This window comes from Leucoraja erinacea, chromosome 9, assembly GCF_028641065.1.
Source record: "Leucoraja erinacea ecotype New England chromosome 9, Leri_hhj_1, whole genome shotgun sequence".
Taxonomy (NCBI): Eukaryota; Metazoa; Chordata; class Chondrichthyes; order Rajiformes; family Rajidae; genus Leucoraja; species Leucoraja erinaceus.
The window spans coordinates 46,989,246-47,013,065 of record NC_073385.1 but is presented as its reverse complement, the minus strand read 5'-3'; the positions used below and the strand labels follow the sequence as shown (position 1 = coordinate 47,013,065).

General features: G+C 41.7%; 2 protein-coding genes across 2 annotated transcripts in view; both read left to right on the top strand.

The window, feature by feature from the left end:
- Window positions 1-11,929, top strand: part of katnbl1 (katanin p80 subunit B-like 1) — a 33,441-nt gene extending 21,512 nt beyond the window's left edge. Inside the window, exons 8-10 of the mRNA XM_055640736.1 lie at window positions 3,075-3,179; window positions 3,706-3,799; window positions 11,289-11,929. Coding sequence (XP_055496711.1) covers window positions 3,075-3,179; window positions 3,706-3,799; window positions 11,289-11,321 — 232 coding nt within the window. The 3' untranslated portion in view covers window positions 11,322-11,929. The remainder of the gene's footprint in view (window positions 1-3,074; window positions 3,180-3,705; window positions 3,800-11,288) is intronic.
- A 3,778-nt stretch (window positions 11,930-15,707) lies between these two features.
- emc7b (ER membrane protein complex subunit 7b) lies at window positions 15,708-22,636 on the top strand. Its single transcript, XM_055640737.1, has 5 exons — window positions 15,708-15,987; window positions 18,777-18,896; window positions 19,217-19,355; window positions 20,986-21,066; window positions 22,038-22,636. Exons 1-5 carry the CDS (start codon window positions 15,743-15,745, stop codon window positions 22,182-22,184), a joined length of 732 nt encoding a protein of 243 aa, XP_055496712.1. The 5' UTR covers window positions 15,708-15,742; the 3' UTR covers window positions 22,185-22,636.
- Window positions 22,637-23,820: the final 1,184 nt, after the last annotated feature.

Here is a 23,820-nt window from a genome sequence, read left to right as displayed (position 1 = left end):
ACACCACTCAGTTTGCAATAACCAACCAGTGACTCAGCACTTCAACTCTCCCTCCCGTTCCGAATCCCACCCTTCTGTCCTGGACCTCCTCCATGTGAGGCCCACCGCAAATTGGAGGAACAGCACCTCATATTTTACTTGGGTAGTTTACACTCCTGTGGCATGAACTTGGGCTTCTCCAATATCAGGTAGTCCTTGCTTTCTCCCTCCTTCCCCTCCCATTCCCAGCTCTCCCACAGCCTACTGTCTCTACATCTTCCTTTCTTTTTCCTCCCCCCCCACCCCTCCCCGACATCAGTCTGAAGAAGGGTCTTGACCCGAAACGTCGCCTATTCCTTCGCTCCATAGATGCTGCCTCACCTGCTGATTTTCTCTAGCTTTTTTGTCTACCAACCATTCACACAAGTTCTGTTAACCCACTTTCCTCACCCACTTCCTACACATTAGGGGCAATTTTACAGAGACAAGTTAACCTACAAAGCTTTGGGATGTGGGAGGAAACCCGCAAGCTTGCGGGGAGAATGTCCAAATTCAACACAGTGCCCGAGGACAGGATCGAACACAGATCTCTGGCGTGTGAGGCAGCAAGTCTACCAGCTGTACCACTATATTTTGGTTTCCAACACACAACACCACTATATTTTGGTGTCAGAGGGAGAACAAGGAGGGAAGAGACAGACTTTTAAGACTTTTGCCTCCATCACAGTGAGGAGGTGCCTGGTGAACTCACTGTGGTGGATGTTAATTTGTGTTTATTGTATGTTTTGTTATTTATTATTATATGTATGACTGCAGGCAACAAAATTTCGTTCAGAACAAAAGGTCTGAATGAAAATAAAGGAATCTAATCTAATCTAAAAAATTATACGTTGATAACTTTGGTTACTAAAAAAAAATAAGCTATCCATTTTCAGTCTTAAATCTAAGTCAAGCTATGTCACCTTTACTGTGTGGTTTAATTCAGTTCAAGACTGTGGGGCAGTACATTGGCCATAACGTTGCTACCTAAAAGTGCCAGAGACCCAGGATTGATCCTCAATAGGGGTGCTGTCTGTATGGCGTTTGCTCTTTTTCCCTTTGATCGCATGGGTTATCTCTGGGTGCTCTTGTTTCCTTCCACGTTCCAAAGGTGTGCACAAACCTTTTTCAGATCCAACCCAAAACGTAATATTTTCCTTTTGTCCAGAGATTCTGTCTGACCTGTTGAGTTACTCCAGATTTTTGTCTGATATATATATATATATTACATACATACACACACATTCATATTTTGTTTTCTTGTTTATAACATTGTTTACTGAGTACTATGTTTACATATTCTGTTGTGCTGCTGCAACTAAGGATTTCATTATTCTAACAGGGACATGGGAGAATAAATCACTCTTGACTTGCGTCTCTACTGTGTGGGGTAGAACTAATGTAGGGTGATCAGTGGTCGGCGTGGAACGGTGGGCCAAAGGGCTTGTTTCCGCTCTGTATCTTTAAATTATACTAAAAACACTAAAACCAGAGGGAGTCTAAAGAAGGATCTCTTCCCGACATGTCGCCCAATTTCTTCTAGCAAGAGATGCTGGCTGCTCCATGGAGTTCCCACGCACAATTAAAGCATGGAATAGTCTTCACCCTACCATAGTTACCCAACCAGACGCAACTAAATTTAAAGCAGCTCTTTTTTCCCCAAGAACTTTTTTTTGCTTAAGTCCACCCTCCGCCACCTCCAGTTTAAATTCCATTTGGAATATTTTTGGAGTACCAGGAAACCAAGAATCAAGAGTTACTCCAGGGAGTTGCTCCAGGGAGTGATTCTGTGATGGGTTTCAGCGGTGGCGGCGACAGGACAGCAATGTTAGCCAGATCTCCCACAATGCAAAGGGAGGGAGAAAGTGCCCGGTGCCGACCAATGGCCTTGGCAGTGCGCATGTGCAGGGCGGCCGATGTGCTGGTCGTGGCAGTGCGCATGTGCAAGGCGGCCGGCTGTGCCGGCAGATGAGGAGTGGCCGGAGATCGGAGACCCGGAGGCCAGGAAACGGATGGCGTGCGGAGATGGAGAGTGGCAGAGAGAGATATAGAGAGGGGGGCCAAGCCAAGCAAAATGACACTGCTTTTAGGTTGCCCGGTGGAATTTTAGGTGGCCACTGGCGACCGTGTAACCGTTAATTTCAAACCCTGTTCTTGAGCACATTGTGGCAACGTCAGCCATTTTTGATGTGGCTATATGGTGCATCAAGAATCCATCAAATTAGATTGAGTCAGGGGATTAGGGGTAGTGAGTTTAAAGATCACTAGAAATTCCATGTTGTTGAAGAATTCAATTATGAGGTGAGATTTAGTTTAGTGGGTAGAAAGGAATTGCAGATGCTGATTTATACTGAAGAAAGACACAACGTGCTGGAGTAAATCTGGGCTAGGCAGCATCTCTGGAGAAAAAGGATGGGTAATGTTTAATGTTTCGTGTTGAAAGAGGAGTAGATGCTGTCTGACCCGAGTTACTCCAGCACTTTGTGTCTATCTTTAATCTAGTGGGGCTTGTTAGTAAGTGGTAATTTATATTAATGATTTTGTGCTGCATTTTATTCATAAACGTCTTGATCTCCTTATCCAGATATTCCCACAGGGTTTATAATAATATGGTTGTATCTGATTAAATCAGGTCCTGGTCTATTTTGGCCCAGGAAATTAGAATTCCACAGACATTTTAAGGAAGTTTTCCTTACTTTTAACCATTGCATATGTACCAAATGTTCACTGAAGCAAAGTTAATCTATTTTCTCTCTAATTATATGAAACATAGACATAAAAATTAGGTGCAGGAGTAGGTCATTCGGCCCTTCGAGCCTGCACCGCCATTCAATATGATCATGGCTGATCATCCAACTGAGTATCCCGTACCTGCCTTCTCTCCATACCCCCTGATCCCCTTAGCCACAAGGGCCACATCTAACTCCCTCTTAAATATAGCCAATGAACTGGCCTCAACTACCCTCTGTGGCAGAGAGTTCCAGAGATTCACCACTCTCTGAAGAAATCTTTATTTGTGATCTGTTAAAAAAAAAAACCTTTCAACCTTTTTGCAGGTACCTGATTGTTGGTTTGAACTGGCTCCGGGCTGTCCTTAAGCGATGGTGGCCAGAACTATCCACAGATGCAAAAAATTGTGATGCAACAGGTATAGAAGACCGGTAAGCATAAAATGTATAAATATTTCTCTTAAAGATTCTCTCCTAACCAACACTCCAGAAAATCAAATTTTAGTTTCTAAATGATGATAGTTTACCTACAACCAAGAATAAGGCATTTTGATCATTTTTACCAAATTTCTGTTGAATTTCAGACCGCAATTAGCAGTGCATAAAACACTTACAAACTCTTACAAACACTTACAATATAAGACTCAATGCCAACAATAGCTAACCAAAGGTATATTGTATTAAATTCCTTCCACAGACTTGGTTATTGTACTAATTGTTAATACTTCACTGCTACCCTCTGAAGAATTTGTCAATGGACAGTGACTGATGGAAGTATACTGTGGCCTTTCAGTCAATTTCGGTCCTGTTGTATGGTGCCTATTAAAATATTTAGTTAAATCCTTCTCCACAAATTGGTGTATTTGATACATTAAAAAGTGCAAAGTTACTAAAACAAAATCTATTGACATGCTAATCAAAGCAGTTTGAAACTTAGAATTGTAATCTTTTTTTCTAGAAACATTGTGATAATGAAAGATCGGTTAAGACAATTGCGGGAACAGGGCTATCACCTATCTTCAGCTCCAGGGTACACTGGAAAAGTAGCTCAGGTAAGAACTGTTTGCTAATTGTATATTTTGCTTTATTCTGTTTTAACCACTGGTCACTGTGGAGCCACCCATTCAATTCAAACCTATTCTGAAATTTTGATGGGCAGCTTGCTATTAGTTAAAGATTTTAATCCAATGCATTGCCCTCTTGGGGCCTGAGATATGTGACCAAAATCATACTCTCGCCAATTAAATTGAAGGCTCCACTAAGATGGGATTATCTAAAAGATGTGAAGCGCGTACAGTAAATTGGGGCGTTTAGCCCATGTATAAAAAGGAAACTAAAGGTTGGGAAAGATAAGATTGTGAGATCATACAAACTTTAGAAATGTATAACAATACTTAAAATATATATATATATTTAACCCTAATTAAATTCACATGACATTTTAAGTTTTTGAGGATGTAACAAGTAGAATGGATAAGCAGGCATGAGATTTCTCCGGATTTTGAAATTTGTTAAAAAAAAGAACATGTGTCTAAATCTATAAATGACTTTCCGCGAAACAGTGGGACTGATGATCGAGGAAGCTGATTGGACGAGAGATGTCTGTCAGCAGGCAGTGGGGGGGGCATGATGATTCAGCGCGGTGATTGGAGGAGGGAGACGTCCAGGGGCGGGACAAGGCGAGGCCTGGTGGAGCGGCAGAGTGGGCACTGGGCTGGCAAAGGCCGGGGCGCGGCTGCAGGGCCGGTGCCTTGTCGGTGTTAATAAGCGTTTTAAAGCAAGTAGAGGGAGTGTGTGTGAGCCCTGGTGAGCAGAGTGGGGAGTCCCCGTGAGTGTCAGTAAAGGTGAGGAGACATCCCTGTGAGTGTGAGCAATGGTGAGGGGTTTCCTGTGAGTGTGAGCAGTGAGGGGTCCCTGTGAATGAGCAAAGGTAAGGGGTTTCCTGTGAGTGTGTGCAAAGTTAAGGGGGGTTTCCTGTGAGTGTGAGCAGTGAAGGGTTCCTTGTGAGTGGGGAAGACCCTGCGAGAAATTAAAGGTAATCGGGCAAGAAAACTCATTTCAAGGTACAATTATCAAAAAGATTCTCCCTTGCACCCTATCTCTCTTCCTCTTTTTTCCAGTTTTTTCATGTCTTGTGCCTGATGAGCAAGTGGGTGTGTATCTGGAGTTCCAAAAAGCCTTTGACAAGGTCCCACACGAGATTAGTGTGCAAAATTAGAGCACATGGTATTGGGGGGTAGGGTATTGACGTGGATAGAGAACTTGTTGGCAGACAGGAAGCAAAGAGTAGGAATTAACGGGTGTGCTGTATGGTCTAAGTAGCGACATCTTCACCACATCTGCACTCGCACCAAATTTGCGCAAGAGAATATTTGCCTGTACATACAGCATGCGTCGTTGCCTATAAATATCCTCATCGTCTCATTTGTTCTGTAATAAAATGCCCTAGATATTTTACCTTATTACAGACACTAAGATTATTGTCAGACAATTTAAAATCAGGAAAATTTAGACATTTATCCTCTTTGGTTCTACCGATCATAACAGCACTCTTACTAGCATTATATTTAATATCATGTTCCACACCATACACAGAACATATGGTAAGGAGCTGCTGGAGACCAGCGCTAGATGGACTAAAGACCACAAGATCATCTACATACATAATATGGTTTACTAAAATATTACCAATAACGCACCCAGTATTACAGGCTTTCAATTGTTTGGACAGATCATCAATATCTATCTATCTATCTACTAATATATAAAACTCAAATCCGTCCGCCGTCCGTCCGCCTGCAGTACGGATCCCTTCCTGCCTTTTGATTCGTTGACGGCTGCTCCTTCCTATCAGCTTCCAACACACTTCGAAACAAAGTTGCAAGACAGGAACACTGAACTTTTCACTGCTGCAGCAGGCAGGGGAGGTGCAATTGAGGGAGGCAGGGGAGTGCTGGAAACTTACATTTGGCAACGGCTTCAATTCCATTGGAGGAGACGCGTGCATGGTGGAATATTGGGTTGGGGGAATCGCACCATTGGGGGAGCAGACCCAACGGGTCTGCACTTGGTCTAGTTATTATATAAAAGTCTGTGGCTGCCGCCTGCCGTCCGTCCGTCCGGCTGCTGGCTGCCTTTCTTCCTTTTGATTCGCTGCTCCTTCCTATCAGCTTCCAACACACTTCAAAACAAAGTTGCAAGACAGGAACACTCTGAACTTTTCATCTCAATGGGATATCACAGCAAGTGCTTCAACAGGAGGGGGAGGGCCAATTGGTATTGTAATTGGAACTGCTGCAGCAGGCAGGGGAGGTGCAATTGGAATTTTTTTTCAATCCTTTGCTGAGGGAGGCAGGGGAGTGCTGGAATCTTACATTTGGGAACGGCTTCAATTCCGTTGGAGGAGACGGGTGGATGGTGGAATATTGGGTTGGGGGAGCAGACCCAACGGGTCTGCACTTGGTCTAGTATATATTAAAAAGGATTGGGGACAAAATTCCCCCTTGTCTAACACCATTGCTAACCCCAAATGGGGCTGAGACCCTATTGCTCCATTTTATTTGCGTAGTCTGGTGGGCATACCAGTAGGCCAGAATTCTCACAATGTATTTAGGCACCCCTCTTTGACTCATTTTACCAAACAGCTTTCTGTGATCAACACCGTCAAAGGCTTTGGAAGCATCAATAAAGCACATAAGGATTGAAGAGTTTTTGCCTCTAAATTTGTTTACAATCTCCTTTAGGGCATATATGCATAAGTCAGTGTCATGTTGAGCTTTAAAGCCAAACTGATTATCTGGAGTTAACAAACTCATTTATTCTATCCAGCAGAACTCTTTCTAAAACTTTTGACAATATGCTGGCTAAAGTTATGGGCCTGTAATTATTTAGGCTGCCTACTTTACTAGCTTTGTCCTTAATAACCGGCACTAACAGAACAAACAACATTGAGTCTAGTAACACGCCATGAATCATAAAGCCAGTAAAACAAATAGCAAGGAGAGGAGCTATCCTCATAGTCGCATACTTAAGATGTTCAGCAGAAATATGATCCAAGCCACTTGCTTTGTTGTTGGACAGCTTGTTCATGGCATGATACACCTCCATGTGACATAATCGGCATCGAGTCATTACTCAATATTGTCCACCCTATACAAGTCACCTTGGAAACAGTTGAATAAAGTACTATAATGTTGTCGCCATAACTCCGCGATATTAGCTGTTCCGGAGATTCCATATACAGTGCATGGTAGAGATGTTTTGCAACTGTTAAGAGCTCTCATTTCTTTCCAAAAATCTGTAGCAATGTTACTTAGCAGCTTCTTAGCCATGGAATCAGCCCTCGTAGGTTGCTCATTTTTACAGATGAAGCGAACAGCATACTTATACCTTGCATTAGTGAGCTTCTTGTGCTCAAACACAGGCCCCTGTCTGGGTCTACCTGCCATAGCCCATGATTTGGTGGCTTCACGGGCTTCAGTATGATACTCGGCTACATACTTACTCCAGCCAGGCCTGATGTTATGTGTCTTATTTTTATGCTTGCAGTAGGACTTACTGCCTACATATAAAGCGCTTACTATATCATTATACATGGAGCCGATATCTCTCCTATGCTTCATATCTTTACAATTGACATTACTACAGAGAGAGTGCTGCGTAGGTTCACCAGGTTAATTCCCAGGATGGCGAGACTGACATATGAAAGAATGGTTTGACTGGGCTCATATTCACTGGAATTTAGAAGGATAAGAGGGGATCTTATAGAAACATATAAAATTCTTAAAGGATTGGACAGGCTAGATGCAATAAAAAATATTCCCTATATAGGGGGAGTCCAGAACCAGGGGTCACAGTTTAAGAATAAGCGGTAGGCCATTTAGGACTGAAATGAGAAAATACTTTTTCACCCAGAGAGTTGTGAATCTGTGGAATTCTTTGCCACAGAAGGCAGTGGAGGCCAATTCACAGGATGTTTAAGAGTTAGATTTAGCTCTTAGGGCTAAAGGAATCAAGGGATATGGGGGGAAAAAGCAGGAAGGGAGTACTAATTTTAGATGATCAGACACGATCATATTGAATGGCGGTGCTGGCTCGAAGGGCCGAATGGCCTACTCCTGTACCTATTTTTCTATGTTTTATAAATGTATACACAAAATTCAATATTCCTGAGTAAAGGGGAAATGGTGCAGATTTTCCACTGATCGTCTAAATATTTAAGCTTGTTACTCGTTTGCTCTTGAAACCAACACTTATCCGGCTGGCTCCTGGGATGCAGTTAGGAAGACACTGCCGACCAGAATGCCCCATATGTTAGTCATATTTACCCACGTTGGGCCCTCTAAACCTTTCCTATCCATGTACCTATCAAGGTGTCTTTTAAATGCTGTTATAGTACTTGCCTCAACTACCTCCAGTAGCTGCTCTCTCTGAGCCATGTCCTCTGGTGCTTGATTCCTGGGTATTCTGATTCCCAGATTATTCTAGGTAAAATACTCCCTGCATTCACCCTATCTAATCCCCTCATGATTTTATAAACCTCTATAAGATCAAAGATTCTTAAGCCAGTCAAACGGCATTCGTTTTCTCCCACGTCCGAAACACCTGAAAGACAAATAGTAACTAACTCTATGTAGGGAGTTGATGGGAATATTTGAGTGAGGGTAGGTTGCTGCACGGTAGGGAAATAAAAAAAGGGGGAAAGAGATTAATGGGATTGCTATCCTTAGAGCTCACATGGACCCAATAGCAACTTCTGAATCTATAAGATTGTGCTTTCTACATCTCTGCAGTCATCACATTTTGTTTCCACAATATGTTACCTTTTTGAAAGGTAAAATACAGAATAAATTATGTTCCCTCCCTTTTGACAATCAAAATGGCAGTAAATATCTCTGTTAGCTTATTTGGGAGTATATAGAAGGAAAACAGTTGGTTGTTTACTTATTGCGAATACAATACAAAGTGAATCGTACTTCCCCCTTTCTCCGGTATTTTCATTACCAACCGCGCCTTTTATATCTAACCAATTAGATTTTAAAATGTTATTTTATGGCTTTTACCTGGGTTTGCACATTAAAGCTATTCCAAATTTGAGGTCACTAATCCCCTCTTTCCACTGAATGTATATGCCTTGAAAATAAGCTTTCCACTTGCATCTTGACCACTTCAATAAAAATTAAATGTTGTTTATCAGTTTTATTAAAACAGTTGTTGGGAAGTGTGCAACTTTCCAAAGAAAGTGTATAATTTAACTATCCTCAGTATGTTTTGTTGGTTTTACCTGTTCATTACTTTTGACAACTTGCTATTTGTGTTATCAATTAGCAAATAAAGTCAGAAAATCTATCAATCATTCCATTTCCCTCCGTAATCCCTATTTATGACACCATGAATGGTAATTTTCAATTATTTCATTATGATTTATATCAGTTAGATACATTATTCAGCATTTGTACAAGTAGTTTGTCAAATATGGGAAGCTTTTGCTCAAACTACCTGTACTTAAATAAACAAATTACGATACAGATGCACAACCTTTTATCCGACAGCCTTGGGACCAGACACTTTTCGTAATTCGGAATTTGTCAGCCTTCGGAATGGAAATTTTTTAGCGTAGATTTTAAAGGCTGGCTCAGTGGTAGAGTGCTCGGCTCATATCCGCAAGGTCGCGAGTTTGCGCCTTGATCCCGGCAGTTCCTCGGTCGCGAGTTTGAGTCTTCAATGTAGTTTTTTCTTGCAGAATAAATGTCTGTATGAAATGCAGTGTGTTGAATGAATTCCTGAATTTGTAAATGTGACCGCAGCATTGAATCACCTCTCGCACTCATGTCACCCTAGCGGGGCTACATTCCCTTAGGCGGCCTAAGGCGACATTTTCACACTCTTATATCCGTGTGCAGCAGAGGCGACGTGCGTTTGGCACCAAACGTGAGCTTTGGTGTGCAGACGACATCCTGGAAAAAATGTCCGGTTTCTTCCAGGTAGGCGATATACCCTCCCGGGCAATATACCCTCCACTTCTCTTTTATGAAGGGGATTTAGTTCCCCTTTCTTCCAGGACTGACCGGAGGTTCCGCTGTCACCTCTGCGGGCCACCCTCGGTGAACGCTCACTCAACTTTGTCTTGGGATTCCTACTCTCCCGCACAATGTACCCTTACCTTCTCTTTTATGAATGGGGATTTAGTTCCCCTTTCGTCGAGGACTGACCGGAGGTTCCGCTGTCACCTCTGCGGGCCGCCTTCGGTGAACGTCCTGTCTCCCTGTCCCTGGGATAGCAGGGGGCGATCAAACAACACAATACCCCCCTCCCCCTCCAACTCCAGAGGAATCCGCTCCCCGATGGGCCGCTACGGCGACAAGTGGCAGTTCGCCCACAGCCCGAGCTGCACCACCCCAAGAACAAGATGTACCTTGCACACCATCAGCTTCTGCCCCTACGGGGGGGAGCGTGTTCCTCTGGGGTTGGAGCGGGGCTGGAGTTGCTGATCTGGGATCTCCGTGCTTGCAGTGGACCTGGGGGTCGGTGTCCCGATGAGGGGGCACAGCTCGGGCTGTGGGCGAACTGCCACTTGTCGCCGTAGCGGCTTCTGGTGGTCCTGATGTCTCCCGCTAGTTTGCAGTTTTCCTCTGGAGTTGGAACGGGGCTGGGCTGCTGCTGGCTGTGGGTCTCTGGGATCTCCGTGCTTGCAGTGGGCCTGGGGGTCGGTGTCCCGTTGGTCCTGACGTGTCCGGTGACTGGCACTGTATGCTGGCATCGCCGACTTGAAGACAGTGCAAAGCCCCCACGCCGGTGCAATGGGCGGGGAGGTGGAGAGGGGAGGGAAGGGGTCACACACATGGCCGGGAAGCAGAGGGGTGTAGGTGGGGTGAAACTGAAGGGAGCGACAATCTGCTGCTCCCTGCCCGCTGAGTTAAAAAGTTCCCACGCAAGACTCACGATACACTATGTATCGTGAGTCTACCGTGGGAACTTTTTAACTCAGCGGGCAGACAGCAGCATATTGTCAATTATTAACCCTCCCGCGCAATATACCCTCACCTTCTCTTTCATGAATGGGGATTTAGTTCCCCTTTCTTCGAGGACCAACCGGAGGTTCCGCTGTCACCTATGCGGGCCGTCCTCGGTGAACGTTTTCAAGGACCTTTCTTCAAGGACTGAAAAAATGCCCGCTATTCGGAGGTTTTCGTTATTTGGATCTTCGGATAAAAGGTTGTGCACCTGTACCACCTTTTTAGAATATAGATTACACTTGTAAATCGCCGCAACTGTGAATGTATTAACAATGTCAAGTTGAGTGTTTACTTTCATATGCCCAAATTCAGTGAGGTGCAAGTACAAAGAAAATCTTGATCCATACAGGCACATAGACTGGAATAAATGCACAAAATCAAATTACATGTGACCTTGTTAATACCGTTCTACAAAACCATCTTACAGCCATTTAATTTTTGCTGTCATATTTGTTTATAAAATATTTCCCAAGGGTCATGCAAGGAATAGTTTAATGAATGTTATTTTTTTTTTTTTTTCCTACAGAGTGTGGGAACATACCTGGAGCAGTTATACTAAGTATATGCAGCATCCAGGGGACTTCATATTCCAGGACTATCGGCAGTAGCATCTGCTTTACAGCACCACACAAACCTCCTTGTTTATTAAAATGTTTGGGAGACCAGGACTGCGAGTGGTTAACATTAGGCTCGGCACTACATTCGTTGCTAAGAATGTTCTAGAACCACTATTGAACCAGATGAAGCTACTTCACATTGAAGGGGTTTATTAGCCAAGAGGCATGTAACTCGACTCCATGAGCTGACAAAGTGACACTGTTTTGCTTTCCTGATTTGTATGGTCTAACTTGGACAGGAGGTCTGCGTTCATCAATATTGTCACACCAGTGCCAATCAGCTGCCACTGAAATGCTGCTTCAGTGCACTTGGACACTATGAATGTATTTTCTGTATATTTGAATCAGCGTTGTAAAGTTTGCAAATAGCAGCACAACAGTAAGTTATAATTTCAGTAAAGTTCCATAGTTGAGCATGCAGTTGTTTACGATTACGAATCATGTCAGCAAGGTGACCTTAACAAAATGTGCATAGTACTGTATTATTTTAATTGAACCATTAAAGTAGACATTTCATGTGAATTTGCACTTAAATAAAAAATGCTCTGTCTTTGCTTGGTATTCATTCAAAACGTGTATAGATATATTTTAAAAGATTATTCAATGATCCTTTTCCATTTGCTTTCTACTACAGAGAAAATTCAATTTGGATAAATATATCCGTGCAACCAAGTAAAACAGGAAGGTTAAGGGCCTGTCCCACTTGGGCGTCATTTACGCGTCCCAAAATCCTGGGGCACCGCGCGTCACTGCCTATGTCACCACGCACCGTGGGCGTGTAATGCACGCCATGCGCGCGTCACGAAGCATGCGTCGTGACGCGCAAATGACGCCCAAGGCAGCTTTATGTTTCTACCATAGCCTTGTGTTGAATTGAAACTATTGCCACTATGTTAATTCATTCTAAACCCCTTTCGCCCATCCGCCTGCACACAATAACCAGTATTGCCTCAACTCTAAAATTCCCATGCTTGATCCAAATCTATCTATCTCATCTCCAGGTTCAAAACCCAATAAGATCTTGCTCTTCCTCCGATTATAGTGTGTCGTGTCCTGCTACTTTCCAACAATTTACTTTTCCTGTTACTGACATGCCCCAATTAGTGTTACATAGAAACATAGAAAGTAGGTGCAGGAGTAGGTCATTCAGCCCTTTGATCCAGAACCGCCATTCAATTTGATCATGGCTGATCATCCAGAATTAGTACCCTGTTCCTGCTTTTTCCCCATATCCCTTGATTCTGTTAGTTTCATTATTTTAAATGGATACCCTCCATTATATTTCTGTAAAAGTACCTTTTCAGGTAGAGAATTATGAGTAGGCACGAATGAACTGCTGTGAGGGTGGTAGAAATTGTTGCTGAAAGCATTTAAATGCCCAGACATGTGCTTTAATCATTTAGGCATAGATGGCTACAGGCCAAGTGCTGGAAGGTGGTTTAATATGGGTGCCCACTGGTCACTGCAGTTGGCCTGCTTCAATGCTGCACGGTTCTGACTAAAATAAAAGGGTTGAGGGCTGAATCTAAGGGGGAAGGGGGCAGGCAAGTTGAATGTATAACAAATGATGAAACAACTAAAATCAGAAATGTGCAGGAGGCTGGTGGTAGAGATAAGAACATCTGGAACCTAACCAGAGTTGGAAGACCCCTTGGAGATAGGGCAGGGTGTGGCAGAGGGACAGTAAATGAGGATTTAAAATTTGAAACATTAGCTGGGCTGGAGTCAATGAAAATCGATCAAGGTCAGAATCAAACCTGGACATCTGGCACTGAGGCAGCAGCTCTGCCAGCTGTAGTACTGTGAAAATGAAAAGCCAACAAGTGCTCAAGGCTTGGTTAAAATTATAACAACCTGTTATTTGACTAAGCATTAACATTAAATTTCTGATTAGCTGTCTGCACTCCCACAATTAAAAAATAAGAATTGGATTAAAAGATGGTTATGGATTGAGGAGAGTTAAATTTCCCGCTAAAATTGGCTGCTGAATACTGGAAACAACTGAATGCAGACCACAGATGGAAACCAATCATGAATATCACAGATAACCAGCTGTTTGCTCCATAATGAACTGGTTAATATTGTACTTGCCTGCACCAGGTACCTGCTTTGCTTAATGCTGTACGTGAAGAGCAAAACAGTTAACATTGTTGGATGACCTTTTATCAGAACTGATTGGTTCTTGATTCCACCTTCATAATTCTCTGTGCAATTTTATGGTGAGTTTGAGCAGAAATTAATCTTTGGCATATGAAAGGTCCATTGAAGCATTTGATAACAGCAGGAAAGAAATGGTCCTGGAATCTGTTGGGTTTTAAACTTTTGTATCTTCTGCCCGGTGAGAGAAAAGTGAGTAACCAGCGTGTGAGGGGCTTTTAATCATGTTGGTTGTTTACCTGAGGCAGTGTGAAGTATAGATGCAGTTTCACAACTGTCTCCAATTTATTGTGGACTTGGGTAGAACAGTTGCCATCACTTTGGTTGCCATTCTAAACTGTGATGCACAGAGGAAGCTTGTTGTGTTGCATTTGCTGAAATTAGGAGAAGTAATCCAAAACATGCTGAATTTCCTTAGCCTTCTGAGGAAACAGAGGCATTGGTGTGCTTCCTCCATCGTAATGCCACTGGTTGGACCAAGACAAATTATTGGTGATATTAATCCTAGCAACTTGAAGTTCTTGACCATCTGCATTTCAGCACCATTGATACAGACAGGGGCGTGCATTCCACCCCTCTTTCCAAAGTCCTGAAATGTAAAGTTATCCACTTTTCTAGGAAAACCATGAGGTGCCCCATTTAAATGATGTTAAGTTGTGAAGACTTGGGGTGGCACAGTGATGCAGCCGGTAGACCTGCTGCCTCACAGTGCCAGAGACGGGTTCAATTCTAGCCTTGGGTGCTGTCTGTGTGGAGTTGGCACGTTCCCCCTATGGCTCATGGGTTTCCCCTATGGCTAATAGGTTTCCTCTGGGTGCTCTGGTTTCTTCCCACATCCCAAATGTGCAAATTTGTATGATAGTTGTCCTCTGTAAATGTCCCCTAGTGTGTAGGGAATGGACGAGAAAGTAGGATAACAAAACTAGTGTGAATGGTCGGTGTGGATTTGGTGTGTTGAAGGGCTTGTTTCTATGCTACAAATAAAATAAAGACTTGCTATACCAGTTACTGAAAGACATATGCAGGCACAGCAAGCAAATATGAAGGCAAATAAATATATTTGGGTCCATAGCAAGAGTTTTTGAGTACAAGAGCAAATAGCTTGCTGTATTTGCACAGGGCTTTGGTCAGACCACGCCTAGAATACAATGTGTAGTTTTGCTCTCCTTATTTAAAAAGGGTTATACCTGATATTAATTTTGCAGCAAAAGTTCACATGTGCAGTGGAACTAAACTATATTCCCCGTGTCGTGGAACTGCAATATGATGTGAAATTATGACAGAGCTACACAGAATGGAAGCGAACATTTCTCCCGTCTGATTGAGGGATCACAGTCTCGAGTTCCTGGCAAAAAAACAATTATATTGAAAAGAGGGTTAATTTTCTTCACATGGGTGAGGATGATAAACTGGCGGAATTTTCTACCACCATGCACAACTATTGTCTATTTGTTTTTTTTTTAATATATATGCTGAACTTTTAAAAATTATTTGGGGTTTTACAGAGTGATATGTTAAAATCTCTGTTGTGCCGCTGCATGTAAGAATTTTATTGTATAGGAAAGAACTGCAGATGCTGGCTTAAATCGAAGGTAGATACAAAATGCTGGAGTAACTCAGGGGGACAGGCAGCATCGCTGGAGAGATGGAATGGGTGACGGTTGAAATCAAGTGACATTTAATGCAAGAGGTGGATTGACTTTGTCTCTGGGATCATCAGAATACTGGACAATACTGGACAATTTTTACATTTTATCAAGCCAATTAACCTACAAACCTGTACGTCTTTGGAGTGTGGGAAGAAACTGAAGATCTCGGAAAAAAACTTCACGGGGAGAACATACACACAGTACCCGTAAACTCCATACACACAGTACCCGTAGTCGGGATCGAACCCAGGGCTCTGGCGCTAAATCTTTGCTGTAAGGCAGCAACTCTAGAAGACGGGCCCGCTGCACTGGCAGCCATAGTAAGTGCTTGCCTGACGCTTGTACTCCAGAAGGCGTTGCGTGGCAACAGTACGGGTCACGTGTCGTGACCTCTACTGCGGTGCAACCTCCTCATAAAACTCCTGACTCCTCCTCAACTATCTCCCGCCCCCGCCCCCCGGGCTGATTGACAGCTGGTCCCGGGAGCGCACGGCCGTCGGGGTCATAGTTGAGGGCGACAGTGCGGCTGCGCGCGTTTGCTCAGCAGAGGCGTCGTGATGGCGGCGGCGGCAGGAGGAGGACGAGGACGAGGACGAGGAGGTTTTCGCCGCTGCTCTCAGCTCCTGTCGTGTCTGCTGTTGGCGGCTCACTGCTGGATGTGCGCTGGTTCCGAGTTCGAGGTCGCCGGCGGGGAGAGGTTCAAGATCGAGGGCCGGGCGGTCGTGCCGGGAATCAAGCCGCAGGACTGGATCCACACGGCCAGGGTGTTGGTGGAGGGAGAGGAGCACGTCGGCTTTTTCAAGTAACCGCTGGGGAGAGATACGGGGACAGGGAGAGGTACAGGGAGGGGTGGGATGAGAAGAGGTGGGCGTCAGGGCCCATCTTCTTGGGGTTTGTGGGGGGGAAGAGGCGCCCAATGGCTTCCTCAACTCCTGTGGAGTTCATTACACAGACAGCTGTGGAGGCCAAGTCAATGGATATTTTGAAGGCGGAGATTGACAGATTCTTGATTAGTAAAGGTGTTAGGGGCTGTGGGATGAAGACGGGAGAATGGGGTTGAGGGAAAGATAGACCAGCCATGATTAAAGTAGCGGAGTAGAATTGATGGGCCAAATGGCCTAATTCTGCTCCTAGAATTTATGAATCAGTAGCCCCCAGGGAAAGGAGGAAGTTGGAGGAGGGAGGAGGGCTTGTCCAGGATGTTGGGGATGGCGTCTGTGGTTATAGCCTGCCCCAGGACTGAGGGGCTGGAAGTATGGAGAGAGAAGAGTTTGGGGGCGGTCGGAGCCACAGTTCAGCCGCAGGTTAACCTGCCAAGCAGGATTCCTGAAAGTTAGGGCCCTAGGCCCTCTCCACCTGCCTGTGGCTAAAAGGTTGTGGGCTTGACATAAACGGGAAACAGCTGGCTTGTGCAGCGGGTGGAACATGGTGGTGGAGGTACTGCTTGGAGTTTCTATAGTTTCTCTTGCCTCTTTAACTGGCTCAGTAAATTAAAACCATTGCATTTGTTTATCAATTTTCGGACATAAATACCAAAGCTTTGAAACTCATAATGGCCTTTTTACGTAGTTTTACTTTGGTGTTAGTGTTGAAAACACAGCTGCCAAATTTTCCAGGGTAGGCTTCCACAAAGAGCAATGTAATAGTGCCCTTATAATCTGATTTATACTGTTTATATAACTATAGGCAGGAGATTGGGATCTGGGTCTACCATCAGACACTGCACTGGTGTGGGCCCCTAGATCATCACTCTGGCGAGGGTGTGGAATCCAGAGTTTAATTATTGCTTCCTTTGTGAAACTCAATACAACCAGAAATTAGATCCTGGACTTGGATGGTCAGCATGAGATGCCACCAAGCCACTGGAAGGATTTCCTCATTGCAACCAAACTGTCCATTTTGACAGAACATTGCTTGCTGAAGTAACTACCGTAAATTACAGTGATTGCGAGACCAAAGTTGGGAAAGGTGCATTTGATACATAATTTGATATGAAATTATGTGTCTAAACCTATTGTGTTGAATTGTGGCAGTTTTCTCCCATTTGAGGCTGTATTGTTTCTAATTCTTCCAGATTTTTCCAATGCACTACTGACTGGCTTCTCGTTTACAATAAAACTCCCAACAATCCAGCATGATAGATTTTCAGGGCGACTGCATGTTATTTCTGACCATACCTCAGCACACTTTTACTTTGCATTTTCAGTAAATTATGTAGTAATGGCAATATTTAAATGATCAAGGTACACTGAAGGGAACCAGGGCCTAGCTGAGTGCAAAAAGGAACGTGGGAATCGATGCCTGGATGAGTGGAAAGGGAGCACTGGAACCATGGCTCCAGATCCCATGCTCTTTTTCCGCACTTGCCTGTTGATTCCTGGTTTAGCAACGCCTTGATTATAAGTTTATTTGTTTTCAAATCCCTCCAGTAGCATCAATCGTCATTTCTGCTCCTACAAACCTCTAAGATATCAGCTCTATTTTTCCTGGCATTTTGTGAATCCTCCAGATATGACACTATTGATGTCTATAACTTCATCTGACTTGGGGACTGTAATTTCCACTTTAACTCTTTACAGTTCTCTTTTCCCTTTAGCATATCTTTCTGATCAATGCCCTAACAATTATTTAAGCCATGGTGTCAAATGTTGCCGGAGGCATGTTGAAAATTCCTTGGGATATATAGGCCCTGTATCTTCAGTTGTTGTGTCAATTTGGCTTCAGGTGGCGTTGATTTGGAGGTTGTTTGCTTGTTTGAATTCCCTTGTGTACTTTTCATGATGTTTATTTCTGGGCTATAATGTAGAGAATAACTCTTGGGAGTGAGCTTAATTTTTTTTACATTCATATTTTGTTTTGGTGTATTTTTATTTAAGATTACAAAAAAAACCTTGTTAATGAACAAAGGGGCTGAGAGTGAAGTGATATGTACAATTGTGAATTCTAGGATATTTGCCTCCCACCTGTGAAGCCCATGAGGACTTGTCTTTTTTTTTAGTTGGAATTATTTTATTACCATTTTTAGTCTTACCATTTAATTTCCTCATAACAAGTCTTTGAACACCCCTTCAAACAATTTTTCCCCTCATAACAATAATATCTATCATTGTAACAACGTTCCCGAAACCCTTCAGAACAATGTTTCCCGAAGGCTTGGAGGAGACAGCAGGGGGACTGAGGAAGGGAGCAGCAAGGACTAACAAAATTGGGTTTTCATGCCCCCAGGATGCAGATTAAACAGATATTTTGCTGTTCTCCAATTTCCGTTACAATGCTGTGGCCATTGGGAGACCCAGGACAAGAGGTCGGAGACGGAGTGGGAGGGGGATTGAAGTGTTTCATTGTATACATTGTTCGGCGAAACGATCGCCCAACCTACAACCGATATAATTGCTGCTTTCTAGAGCAGCGGATGCAATAGATGAGGTTGGAAGAGATGCAGGTAAACCTCTGTCGCACTGGTGGAAAGCATGGCTTCAATATTAAACAGATATTTTGCTCTTTGTTACAATGTCATTTGGGAACATGACAAAATTATACTGTTTAATTGTATACATTTAGGTATATCATACAATATAATTTGCTTTATAGAACAGATGGAACATTCACTGTGAATGATGTCCCTTCTGGATCATATGTCGTGGAAGTTGTTTCACCAGCATACCGTTTTGAACCTGTGAGAGTTGACATTACCTCCAAAGGTAAAATCAGGTAAGAATACTCCAACTTATAAAAGTTTGATTGCCTTGGTATTGCAATATGACGTAATGTGTTTTGTTAGGTTTTTAATATTTTATATTGTTGATACTGGGCAGTGCATAAGATCCAAAACAAACCGTTTAGTTGAGATTTAGTCTATTTTTAATCGCTCAAAGCCTTTGCCGGGTATATTGCTATTTAGTGGTCAATATTATACATGAAATAAGTAAAATCAGCATTTTAAAAGATTCTAACAATTCCTAAAATGGTGAAGAAAATAGTTACTGCCTTTTAGACAAAAAGTAGATTTTATTATTTGTTTTTCTTGACAGAGCAAGGCAGGTGAATTATTTAAAGGCATCCGAAGTCATTAGGCTGCCTTATCCAATTCAGATCAAATCTTCTGGTCCTCCTCCGTACTTTATGAAACGAGAAACATGGGGTTGGACAGACTTCCTCATGAATCCTATGGTAAGTGAATAATATCATGCAAATCTTTACATTAACAGTAGGAAAAAATACTCAACATATTTTACTTGGGATTGCATTACCTGTTATTAAATGGCTTTAAACCCAAATAGGTGGAGTATTTTGTTCATGTGACCTTTAACAAAGCATCCTTCGCTTTGCCAGTTAGATAACAAAGACCTTGGGATACTTTTCAAGAAAAAGATGGGAAAGCTACACAACAAATAATTGGGCTTCACTCAACATTGTTGGAACAAAGTATCCTGTCATTTAGTTCCGGGCTATTTATGGGAAGTTGCTACTTTACCAATTAATTGAGTTTGTCTTCAATGACACCGAGACTGTGTCAAAAATAATTTAAATGGAATAATTTAAGATAGAGATATGAGTCTGCAGATTCTGAAATCTTGAGCAGCAAAAACAAATTGCTGGAGGAAGTCCTTCAGACTAAAGTGGGATCGTGACCCGAAGAGTCACCTGTTCATTTCCCTCCACGGATGCTACCAACTATTTTAAAATGTTTTTTTCTGAAATACTAGACAGCGACTATTTTTAGAATGTGTTAAATGTTCTGGAATAAATTACTTTTTTGAAGTCTTAATTGTATTCTAATTGAGGAAGAATAACGGGGGGGGGGGGCAGTTCATCTGTGCATACCTAGTTTAATTGTCCATTTATAAAGCAGATCTCTTTCTACAAAAGCAATTGCAGGCTACTTTTTGTATAAAACAAGCCAATTATGTGTACCACGACTGCCTTCCCAATTCTTCCATCAGTTACAGATCAGGTATTAAGCTTAGGAGTGTTTGTGAAGCAGGCAAAGCAGAAAGGGAAACACTTAATGTTTTGAGTGTGAGACCTTTGAACCGAATTGGAAAGAGGATTTCCAGCATTTTTTGTTTTTATTTCCGATTGCCACGATATGTAGATTTTTTATATGCTTAGTCAGATGACCCATGCATAATTAGTGGGAGGGGGTGAGTGTGTTCCTAGAGGATGGGCTGAGCCAGGTAATCTACACGTATCAAGAAAGGAAAGTTGAAAAAATCTTTTGATTTACTATTTTTGACACAAATTATATGTGAGTGAATTCTATTTCTATCTACATTTTTTGGGGGAACGATTTATAAATTATGTGAGCGCAAAGTGCTTTTGATTTTTTTTACATACTTATCTGTATGTTTTGATTTTTTTTTACATACTTAACTGTATGGTAAGATTCAAGTTGGTTTTATTTTAAGAGTGGCTTGTGTGTGGGTTCTTTTTTTCTTAAACCTATGAAAATAAACACATAGTTTCAAGTTCCTCAGATTAGGTGTGGAAAGTGCCTATATTTTCTTTGATCAGAGCACAAAAGAACCAACTAGAATATTTTTGGCAAGGGCCACTTTGTGTTGAACTGGTAGGACAAGAATAATGTAAAGGGAAATTATACACATGCTATTCCTTGATAATTTCCTTTTCTATCTTTCTACTGCAGTGTGCTTGCCTTGGCTTTTACAAAGTTATATAAAGTTATTTCAAACTAAATGTTAGTGTTGTACCTGATGATTTCCTTCACATTGTGCTGAAAGCTCATGGCAGCATTGTTTATAGTAACCTTTTAAAATATATATTTGTTGCACCTCCTCAGGTAATGATGATGGTTCTTCCATTGTTGATCATCCTCTTGTTGCCAAAGGTGGTTAACACTAATGATCCTGAAATGCGACGGGTGAGTAAGCCGAGTTAAAACTGGTTAGTACAGGATTCCATAAAGTATGTGTCAATGATAAATTGCAAAGAACTGGACACTTGACGGATTATGGTGAATAATTGGTATGCAAATTGAGTGAAGTATTGAAGTGTATATGAAATAATGGATTCACGGCGATGTTCATCAGAAAATCCTTTGTTAGCTAATTTAGTTGATAAATTCACGTGATTTTCCAAGAACTAATTTATAGATCCATGTATAATCGGGTTTAATTGTACAATTCGTGTTATTCAGCAAAAGGGTAAATTTGAAAAAATGAATATATTATTTTTCCCCAATTTGTTTATTTTGTAATGTATTGTTGAAAGGCTTGACTAATATGCTTACTGATGCCCAAACTTCTTGGCTACGAGATTCTTAAAGTTTGAGCGTTAAACCTGAATAATTGTTGATTTATACAAATAGACATTAAAATGTTGGTATATCGACTTTATTGAGGTTGGTTGTTCAAGGTTGAGTTTTTAAGATCCGTTTGAACATTTGCTCCTTGCACACCTAGCTTTAGTTTAAATTCTAATTTGACTATTTAATGTGTTTTGTGCTGCCAGTTTGGTCTCATGGTAACTATCTGTCCTTGTTGAATCAGAACATACAATTTTGTGGTTAATGGTTAATGTCCTGTATAAGGACAAAAATGAAGCATTGTTAAATGAACCAATAAACATGAAAGTGTACTTTATTTCTGTAAATTGTATGCCGGTTCTTGGGAGTAATAGAAGGTTACCTGCTATCTCTGTTATTAGTTTGCATTTGTCTCTGAAAGCACCTTAATAATATTTCATAATATTTGTGTTATCTTGAGACAGAGGTGTGCTTGTTGCTGTCCCAAACTCAACTCTCGTATTCAGCGTACTTAAACACTTATTGAATGTGTTTACTTGTACTTAATGAAGCATTATTACAGCATGTGATGTAATTTTCTATTTCAGGAGATGGAGCAGTCCATGAACATGTTGAACCCGAATCATGAGTTGCCGGATGTTTCTGAGTTTATGACTCGTCTTTTCACTTCCAAATCATCTAAATCTGGAAGTGGCAATAAGGCTGGCAAGAGTGGAGCGGTAAAAAGGAGGTAGTCCCTCGGAATTTCATTCAAGGTTAATACACTGCCTATGTGTGCTCTAAAGAAAAATCACTAGTAGAATACTGGGCTGCTTGCAAGGCAAAATACAATTTGAAAACTGCATATGACTTCTTGAAGACAAGGCTTTGGTGTTTATGTATATTTTGACACATCAAAAATTCTGTGTGCTTGCAGTGACTGGTACATTCTGAAGATTTATTATAATTTAATTAAGGTGTAATGCAAAATAATATCCTAGTTTATTTACTGCAACTTTTGGTAAGTATTTTTAATACATTCAAACTTTGTGCGAGAAATGAAAGTAATATAAAAGTGAAATATTTCAAAACCCTGTTCATTTTCTGTTGTACAAGAAGGTCCAAAATTAATGAAAGTATATTCAAGATAACTTTGTTTCAGAGATATGTATATTTCAAGTGCACAAAATAAAATAATACAAATAGACCTTGGCTTGGACTTTTGATGTGACCATATAGGAGCATTAATAAGCACTTTCAATAATAATTAGGAGTGCATTCTCCTGATTCCAAGGTGCTACTTCAGTTTAATAGAAGTACTGTATTTCACATATTTAATTGCAGATAAGAGTGTTTAATGAGTAGTCCTTCTTCCTCTATAGAACTTGCAGCTATGTATGATTGACAGTGGTTTTAAATCCCAACTAAAAGAAATTTTGTATAGGTCAGTCTGACGAAAGACCCTGTTTGAAGAAGCGTCCTGACCTGAAATGTTACCTATCATGTTCTCCAGAGATGCTGCCTGACCCATTGAGTTACTCCAGCACTTTGTGTCCTTTTCCCCCCAAACTGAAATGTCGCCTGTCCTTTTCCCTCCACGGTAGCTGCCTGACCCATAGATTTCCTCCCAGCAGCTTGCATTTTGCTTAAAATTCCAACATTTGCAGATGAATTATCTTGCACAATTTTGCAAACTTTTTCAGATTGTAAACCTGCCAATAAGCACCATGCCTCTGTGACAGCAAATCTATTTTTACTAATGTTGTTTTATCATTTTGTGCTGTATTTATAGTTATTTGAACCTAATTTTAATATCTGATCTATGGATGGGAAGGGTTTAAATGGATATGAGCCAAATACAGACTAATGGGACTAGCCCAGAATGCCAAATTCGTTGGCATGGGCAAGGTGGGCTGAAGGGCTTGTCTCCATGCTGTATAGGTCTATGGCTCTATAAACTATTAGGTTTTTTTTTATTTGTTCTGAATTTTTGTGTTGTAATGGCTACTCATGAAACAGGAGCAAATCAGATACAAATGTGACCGACTTCCAATGCAACACATCAAAATGATCATGCTTAATACAAGGTTTTAAAAATGTAATGTAGATGTTCTTGAATTGTCTTATAATCCACAGTCAACCTGCATGGCATAACTTTCTGGCAAGCAGCAGATCTAAGTAAAAATAATGAAAGATGTTTTCAGTTCATAGAGTAAAACAAATATTGACACAAGCCTTGTCGCTCTGATCCTAACTAGCAGAAATCAGTCTTCAATTCAAATGAAAATTTATAATTTTGGCCATTGCGTTAGCTGCAAACTTCCCATTTTCTTGGTCCATATAGACATGTAAGTTTCAAATCAAGTGCATTTGCAATTACGATGTTTCCAG

Excerpts from the sequence above, each read along its gene's own strand:
- emc7b (XM_055640737.1), top strand. The coding sequence starts at position 15,743 with ATGGCGGCGGCGGCAGGAGGAGGACGAGGACGAGGACGAGGAGGTTTT. Across the intron at positions 15,988-18,776 it reads GAGCACGTCGGCTTTTTCAA|AACAGATGGAACATTCACTG; the intron begins GTAACCGCTGGG and ends TTTGCTTTATAG. Across the intron at positions 21,067-22,037 it reads ATGATCCTGAAATGCGACGG|GAGATGGAGCAGTCCATGAA; the intron begins GTGAGTAAGCCG and ends TTTCTATTTCAG.